We start from the raw sequence: 9,014 nt of genomic DNA, 5'->3' as shown, positions 1-9,014 counted from the left end.
AAATGGTCTGGGAGAAAACATTATGAGGAAGACCCCCAGAGCAATTGAAGCAATACCAAAAATACATTACTGGGATCTGATCAAACTAAAAAGCTTCTGCACTGCCAAGAACACAGTAAGTAAAGCAAGTAGACTGCCATCAGAATGGGAGCGTTTATTTGCAGGTTACATTTCCAACAAAGGTCTGATACCCAGAATCCACAGAGAACTCAGACTTATTAATTAGAAAAGAACAAGTGATCCCATTTCACTATGAGCAAGAGACCTGAACAGAAGCTTCTCCAAAGTAAACAGGCACATGGTATACAGACACATGAAAAAATGCTCATCTTCTTTAATCATCAGAGAAATGCAATTCAAAACCACTTTGACATACCATCTAACTTCAGTAAGAGTAGCCCACATAAGAAAATCCCAAAACTACAGATGTTGGCGTGGGTGTGGAGAAAAGGAACACTTCTGCACTGCTGGTGGGAATGCAAGCTAATACTTTGCTTTTGGAAAGAAGTTTGGAGAACACTCAGGGATCTAAAAATTGACCTACCATTGGATCCTGCAATTCCTCTACTAGGAGTATATCTAAAAGATCAAAAATCACTTTGCAAAAAAGATATTTGCACCAGATTATTCACTGCAGCTCAATTCGTAATAGCCAAGTCATGGAAGAAGCCCAAGTGCCCATCAACCCATGAATGGCTTAACAAATTGTGGTATATATATACCATGGAATACTATGCAGCCTTAAAAAAGATGGAGCCTTTACCTCTTTTACATTTACATGGAGGGATCTGGAACATATTCTCCTGAGTAAAGTGTCTCAAGAATGGAGGAAAAAGTATCCAATGTACTCAGTACTTCTATGAAACCTATTTATATTTACTCACACTTTCTTATGAAAGATAGAACACAGCTATAGCCCAGGATGAAGGAGAGGAATAGAGTGGGAAGGGAGGGGGACTTGATAGAGGGAGAATAAAAGGCGGGACCACACCTATGGAGCATATTGCAAGGGTACAAGTCAAATCTGTCAAGTGTAGAACATAAATGTCTTAGCACAATAATCAAGTAAATGAGGTGAAAGCTATGTTGATTGGTTTGATCTAACCATGTCAGATTGCATAAAAAAATCAATACACTGTACCCCACATATGCATAAATTTATTCATGATCTATGTGTATTTGACTTAATAAAAAAGAAATAAAAAGAAAAAGAAAAAAAAGTATCACACTCAAAAAACAATTATAAACAAAACCAAAAAAAAAAACTTTAATTATTTTACATAACCTAAAACAGATAACAAAATCATCAGATGTGTTGATATTTATGTTTTTCCTGTTTATCCATAACTACAGGATAATTACAAGTAATCCACTAACTTCTTTCCCACACCAAATAAATAAGAGCTGGGGAGTATGCAGGTGGCAGAAAAAATGGATTGTAAGGGTAATTTTCTGTAATCCTTCAAAGTGTTTCATGAATTCACCTGATAGTAAAAATTACCATGGGTAACTAAAAGTACAAATTCTCATGTCTCAGCCTATACTTACTAAATTAAAGCCTCCAGTGGATGAACCTGTGAATTTAAGTGTTGTTTACACATCTAGCTAGGATATCACCCAGGAATGGACAGGTTTAAGAAATCCTGGATGGTCAGACTTATTGAAGAAAACCCGAGAAACTAAAAACAAACAAACAATTTGCTGTTTAAGTTAAAGAAGTGGAAAGTAACCATGCACTAGGCAAAAAGTAGGGAAAAAGTCTAAATGTGCATTAAGAGGAAAATAAAAAACGAATTATGATGCAATTATACAATGGAATAGTATACTGCTGTAAAAACAAATGGACTGTATCCATATATATGTATATATGAACATAGCTGAATCTCAAAAGCATGATTTGTAAGAAAGCAGTGTGTGTGTTTATATATGTGTATGTGTGCACACATTTTAAACACATAGAATAACTATATTTTTTATATGTATACATGCATACACTTGTGTATATATATATTATATATATAATACTATACATAATATAAAAACATAGTTGCATGCTAGTCTATCTTATTTAGTATGATTTGAATGCTTTACAAATTAATATGATTGATTACAACCTGTTTTGATGAGGGTGTGAACAAACAGACCTTCTTTGTGGAGGGCAATCAGCATACAGATATACGTATATATATGAAATTATTGAAACAGTATGTATGGAAATAATACCAATGTGAATCAATTGGGGGTTAGCTATAAATTATGATATTTTCAACACTTTCAAGACATTAAAAGCAGGTAAAATAGTTAAATATTTATGAATCTGAGAATATTATCAAGCAAATAAAAAAGCAAGTAGAACAGTTTATGGTATATTATTTTATTAAAATAGACACATGAATAAATTAAGTGAATATGATAGTAAGTAAAGAACATTTAGTAAGAGTACGTGTTAAAATATTTATTTTTATATATTATGTGCTTATATATTTTTAAAAATTATATAAAAAAATTTCAAAAGACATCGGAAGGCTGAGGCAAGAGAATCACCTAAGCCCAAGAGTTGGAAGTTGCTGTGAGCTGTGACCCTACGGCACTCTACTGAGGGCAATAAAGTGTGACTCTGTATCTAAAAAAAAATTTTTTTTTCAGAAGACAAAAATAGACTAACCTTAAAGAAAATTTTATATAAAATCAATTGTACAAAATATTTCTAAATGATCACTTAGTTTTTGACTGATTCTCATATAAAAAGAAACTGATAAAGTGTTGACAACTGAGAAATAAGTGAAAGGTATGAGAGGGTTTTTTGTCTATTCTCAAAATCATTCTGTAAGGTTGAAATTCTTTTATAATAATGGTTTTTTAAATTTTTTATTTCATTAATTTTTTTTTTTTTTGAGACACAGAGTCTCACCCTGTTGCCCTGGTTAGAGTGTGACATAGCTGTGGCATCATAGCTCACAACAATCTCAAAATCCTGGACTCAAGCGATGCTTTTGTTTCAGCCTCCTGAGTAGCTGGAACCACAGGCGCCTGCCATTACACCCGCCTCATTTGTTGGTAAAGACAGGGTCTCATTCTTGCTGAAGATGGTCTGGAGCTCCTGAGCTCAAACAATCCACTGGCCTTTGCCTCCCAGAGTGCTAGGATTACAGGTATCAGGCATGAGCCACCCTGCCCTCAACAACATTTTTTTAAAAGACCACTTAGGTAACAATGGGTGATTTTTCTTTGTTTTTGTTTTGTTTTGTTTTTTAACCTATGACAGAGTTTCTTAATTCTGTCTGGTGTTAAGAATTACATCAAGGAACTTCTTAAATGTAGGTTCTCAGAACTGACTCCAGTGTACTAGAATCTTTAGAGAAAAAGAGGAATTGCAGGATCCAACGGCAGGTCAATTTTTAGATCCCTGAATGTCCTCCAAACTTCTTTCCAAAAGGAACGTGTTAGCTTGCATTCCCACCAGCAGTGCAGAAGTGTTCCCTTTTCTCCACATCCATGCCAACATCTATAGTTTTGTGAGTAAATGAGGTGAAACCTATGTTGATTGGTTTGATCTAACCACAAAACAACACATTGTACCCTACATATGCATAAATGTATTCACGATCTGTGTATTTGACTTAATAAAAAAATGAATTAATTAAAAAAAGAAAAAATAAAATATTACCTGGAGATTTGACAACAAATTTTTAAAAAATATAAAACAAAATGAAAGAAAAAATAATATTTTAAAAATGAACCAGAAAATCTTCAGTATTGCTGGATATGACATATATTATAGATACCAAATTTGGACAATACTTTTCTTTTTTTTTTTTTCCTCTTCCTTTCACTGCCATTTTGACAACATTTTTCAAGACCAATTTCTGTAACTGAAAAACATCCACATTCACATACAGCAATGACAGTTCTAGGACTTTAATACTCTGATATTAGTACCAAAATTCTATGTATACAGAAGTTCATCATCTATGATAGTGAAAACTACAAACAGCCCAAATGTTCATAAATCCAGAAATAAATGTGTATATGTTATCTTTGTTTTGAAGGGAAATGTTTGGACTGGTTTAGAGTAAAATTTTAATAGTATATTTCATGGTGTGAGGATGACACTGATATCTTGCTGTCTTATCTGTATTTTCAAATTTTGCTTAGGACTTCTTCTGGAACCTTAGAAAATTTCTCATCCCAGACTTAGGACAACTTAGAAGTGTGAGAGATTTTAACATACCCAGGGTAACATCCACCAATAAAGGACCCAAATCTGTGGAAAGATACCCCAGCTTCCCATCACTAGTTGGAATGATTCTGAGGAGGATTAAACTACCTACATTAATTGACTTTTGGTTGTGTCGGTCTCTGGTGCTATATTTCTGAAGAACTTTTCCATCTGAAGATTATATACAAAGTTACGTATCATTCTATTTTAATGATTTTATGTTTTTTTATCTAAACATTTCATGTCTATATTTAAGTATATGAAAGAAAAGAGGCACTTCATTGTTTTTCAAAATTGCTAACTAATTATCCTGGTACTATTTCTTCAATAATTCTAAACTTTCCCCACTGATTCAAAATATTTCATTCAGCTTATATTTCTGAAATATTTATCCATATTTGGGTTTGACGATTGGCTTTCTCTTCTGGTTCATTTGTTCTGTATTTATTCTGGTACAACATCATTTTAACACTATAGTTTCACAATATTTTTTATCTGTGTCATGGTAGCTTCCCCAAATTATTGTTCTGAATTGTTGGAAGACTTCACTTGTTTTCTTCACTTTAGAGGTGAAGCTGTAGTGTTATTGTAAGGTGAAGTTACACTAATACAATTATTATTTTTTTACTATACCATTTTATTTTTTATTTATTTATTTATTTTATTAAATCATAGCTGTGTACATTAATGTGATCATGGGGCACCATACACTAGTTTCATAGACCGTTTGACACATTTTCATCACACTGGTTAACATAGCCTTCCTGGCATTTTCTAGATGTTGGCGTGGATGTGGAGAAAAGGGAACACTTCTACACTGCTGGTGGGAATGCAAATTAATACATTCCTTTTGGAAAGATAAATGGAAAACACTTAGAGATCTAAAAATAGATCTGCCATTCAATCCTATAATTCCTCTACTAGGCATATACCCTAATACAATTAGAGGAGAACATCAGTTTATCACAGGCTCTCAAGATCTGAAAAGCCACTAGCAAATTATTAGACTCAGTGCATTACCTCATGGAATGACACAAAAGTAGAGATCTTTCCCAAGGGGAATAACCAACTTAGGTTTATATTTCAAAGTGATTAAAGGGGGCAAGGGCATGCTGTCAGGAGGGTCTATATGTAGAATATGATTCAGCAGCATAAACAGGTTGCCATGGTTTTACAACTCGAGTCTTATTTTTTAAATTAAATATATTGTCTAATTATAACATCCAAAATGAATATATGCTGACGAAGAAAACGAGAACCATCTCCTCCCCACCTCTCCCTGCCAAAAAAAAAAAAAAAAGGGAAATAAGATGAAAAAAATTTTAATGCCACCTCTTACCTGTTTTCTAGACTTCCTAGCCTAGTGCTCCTCACCCCACTCCCAGGTTCTAAACTGGAACAAGACCCACAAGACTTTTAGGGTAAATTCGGGGCTCTACTTGCCAGGAAATGAAAAGGAGAGACACAGGCGTTTAGGATTACAGAAGTCGTCTTTTTAAAGCTCCAGCAAAAACCAAGAAAAGACAAATACAAACTACAAAGTATTATGTGACCCTTTTGGTTTGGGGGGATTGCTGATTAAAAAAATAGAGGCATGGACAGTAGTCTCTGATAGCGGTGGATAAGGCAGAAGAAGAAGAAAAGGGGCCCCGCCCATCCTATCGCCCCCAACCAATTGCCGCACTGCAGGTGTGAATGCTAATTAGGAATCTGAGCTCACAGTGACGTGCCCTTACTAGGCCCAGGGAGTACTAATAGATTAGTCTCTCCTAGTTGCGGTCTGGCAGTCACTGGAGGCGGTGCGCTGGCTCATTATTGTCCTGAAAGCGGGAGAGCCAGCTGCCCAGGAAAGGAGGTAAACAGTAGAAGCTGACTTCTATCTGTGGCAGGTTGGTTGGACCTGACTAGGGTGGCGACGGCAGAGGGCAAAGACTAGAGCAGCTTCAAGTTTGGATTACAAGTCTGGTAATCCCACCCTTCCCTGATACCCACCCTTTAGGTGCAAGAAACGGAGAGCTTGGGGGAGAATCTGAAAAGGGGACAGGGTTGCGAGTAAGTACCAGCTGAGTCTCCTAAGAAGCGGGAGATTGGGCAATGTCTGAAGGAGTCGGGCTGGGGGAGGGGACGGCGAGGAAAAGGCCTGATCCCTGCAGGGCGGCGGGAGTGGGTAGCTGCTGACTTGGCGAGGGGGAGGGCGAACCCTGCCATGGGTTTAGGCCTGCGTTTCTTGTATCTTTTCTTCACCTTTGGTCTCTTTGGAGGGGGAAATGGTGGGCTGTGGGAGCCAAGGAGAGGAATTGCTGCGGAGTACAGGGAAAGGTATTAGGTCTCGGAAACAGGTTCTTATTGCAGCGGTTACGCAGGCAAGATTCTGACTGAGGGATAGAAATAGGGAGCAAGAAAGGGTTTCTGGTCTCTTAGGTCGGTGAAAGCGTGGGCGCAGCTTGTGGACCCTGGGGTAAAAATGACAAAGTGCTGACATCACAGCGGGTCCTGATTTGCAGTGCCCACGCACCTTTTTACCCATCGTCCATCTTGATGCATAAAATGGTGGGCTGAAGAGAGGGCAGTGAGTTTCACCGGGGCCTGGTGGATACCCAAATTGAAATTATTTGTAAACAAACCATATCTCCACCCAGCAAGATCTTCTAACTCCCCCGCCTCGCAAATTGTACATCTGCGGTCAAGAAATGGTAATTAGGTGGAGTAGTAAATAGGTAAGTAGGAGGAGATAGAGGAGATAGGAGACCTAAAGAAGACGTTAAAATGGTTTGGAAATAATTATCTTTGATTATAATGCGTATTTCTGTAAGGTGAAGTAGCCTATCACAGGCAGGTAAAGAAGCCAGAAGACAAGATGGAACACTTGACTAGGAGAGTCTAAATCAGTAACCGACCTGGCACCCCCAGTATCAGCCCTTTCATCAAGTGACCAGTCCTGGCCTTTCCCGATTTTTTTTTTCTGCAGGTTTTTAAGTGCATTGGCGCAGCAAATTTCAAGGCTAAGAGAGAAAGACTGCCTCTGATCCGTGCAGGTAGGAGGTTCCCTAAGGCCTTCTGGTGTAGAAGTATCAGGAATCAGAACAGAATCTGGGGGACTCATTCTCTGCCCGAGTTAAGTGCAGGAGAAACCTTGCAAAGTCTGAAAAATTCGTCAGCTTGTGGCTAGTGAGGGAAGAAGGGAGTAGAAGGGCGAGGTGTAGGGCGCCCTTGGAGGGCTTATCAGGATCCCTTATCAGTAGCCTGATCTCTCAACCGCTGCCTGGCCTGCCACCCGTCCTACATTTTGGTGGTGGGGAGGAGTAGCCTGGGAAAGGATTTTCAGGGAAAATGGTGGCCTTTGGGGCAAGTCTGGGATTGGGCGCCCCTAGAGGGAGAATGAAATTTCCTCTGTAGGAAAACCTTTGCCAGTCACAACTCACAATCCTGTTATCATTCAGTCTCTCTTCTTGCTTTTATCTCTCAGGAAGAAGAGACAGGAAAATAAAACTCAACATGGAAAAAGTCCCTCAGGAAAACAAAGTTGAGGAGCAAGCCCCAGTGAAGAATGAAGAAGAAGCTGGTCCTTTAGAAGATGAAGGCCAGGAGCGTGGAGGAAATGTTAGAAGGGATTGGATTCCACCAGCACAGGACTTTAGAGAGGATGCGCCTAATAGGCTTGCTGATAACATTGATTTGATAGATGGAGATGCAGATGATATGGAACGGTTCATGGAGGAGATGAGAGAGCTAAGGAGGAAAATTAGGGAGCTTCAGTTGAGATACAGTCTGCGCATTCTTATAGGAGACCCCCCTCACCATGATCATCATGATGAATTTTGCCTTATGCCTTGAATCTTGAGATTAATAATTATAAGCCCTCTCTGCTTTGAAAACTTGCATTTTCCTGATAGACCTTTAATGTGAACCTTTTGATGTTCTTCTGTCATTTTCTGATTAGAGATATCATTTTGACCCAGTCTGTAAGTTCTTTTGTCAACAGGGGAGTTTCATCAACTTGCATGAAAACATATTTATCACATATTATCACAAAGTTAATAAAGCAATTAAAAAATCAGTCTATAGATATATTCTCATTTAAAAGCATGCATATTTATACTATATAAAATATAATACATGTGCAATATATATAGATTAAAATCAGAATGTGTTATTTCTATGTAGTATAGTTATTGGTACTCTTTATTTTTTCTTGATTGTCTGTTTAAATGAATGCACATATTTTATATGTGTCAGAAAAGAAGAAGCAAGGAATCTGCTAATCAGTTTATAAATGGAATAGGAGGGCAATCAATAAATACTTGAAACACAATTTAAAGGTATATAAATCTTGCATTCCCTCTGGATCTCATACCTAAAATAAAAAACCTGGTAATTATTATATATACATTTCTTTAAAGTCAGCCTATTCATTTTTAAAGTGAAAATAATATATGCCTTACAGGGCTGCTGTGGGAACAAAATGAGGTAATGATTGAACCCTGTGTCTAGCTCTATCCATATGTGCAAGATCCCAACCCTCTTGATTTTCCTTTTGGGGAAAGGTTTCAAAGAATGTGTCTACTAGAAAATCTGATCAACTATCATGTGGGTACAGATTTAATATCCCTTATCCAAAATGCTTGGGACCAGAAGTGTTTCCCATTGTTTTTGGAATAATTGCAATATATATAATAAGATATTTTAGGGATGGGACTCAAATCTAAACATGAAATTTATTTATTTTTATATACATCTATATACATAGCCTGAAAGTAATTTTATACAACATTTTAAGTAATTTAGTGCATGAAAC

The 9,014-nt window shown here is 37.1% G+C and overlaps 1 protein-coding gene across 5 annotated transcripts; it reads left to right on the top strand.

Annotated features, from left to right (window-relative positions):
- The first annotated feature begins 5,944 nt into the window (after positions 1-5,944).
- BEX5 (brain expressed X-linked 5) lies at positions 5,945-8,281 on the top strand. Of its 5 annotated transcripts, none has more exons than XM_053579605.1 (4): positions 5,962-6,074; positions 6,219-6,271; positions 7,188-7,254; positions 7,686-8,281. In XM_053579605.1, the coding sequence occupies exon 4, from the start codon at positions 7,715-7,717 to the stop codon at positions 8,051-8,053; it is 339 nt and encodes a 112-aa protein (XP_053435580.1). In that variant the 5' UTR covers positions 5,962-6,074; positions 6,219-6,271; positions 7,188-7,254; positions 7,686-7,714; the 3' UTR covers positions 8,054-8,281. The 5 variants fall into 5 exon arrangements, with proteins under 5 accessions (XP_053435581.1, XP_053435580.1, XP_053435582.1 ...); XM_053579607.1 differs by having other exon boundaries at positions 6,030-6,108; XM_053579606.1 differs by lacking the exon at positions 6,219-6,271 and having other exon boundaries at positions 5,945-6,074.
- Positions 8,282-9,014: the final 733 nt, after the last annotated feature.

Source organism: Nycticebus coucang, chromosome X, assembly GCF_027406575.1.
Source record: "Nycticebus coucang isolate mNycCou1 chromosome X, mNycCou1.pri, whole genome shotgun sequence".
NCBI classification, from domain to species: domain Eukaryota; kingdom Metazoa; phylum Chordata; class Mammalia; order Primates; family Lorisidae; genus Nycticebus; species Nycticebus coucang.
This window is presented reverse-complemented; position numbering and strand designations above follow the sequence as displayed.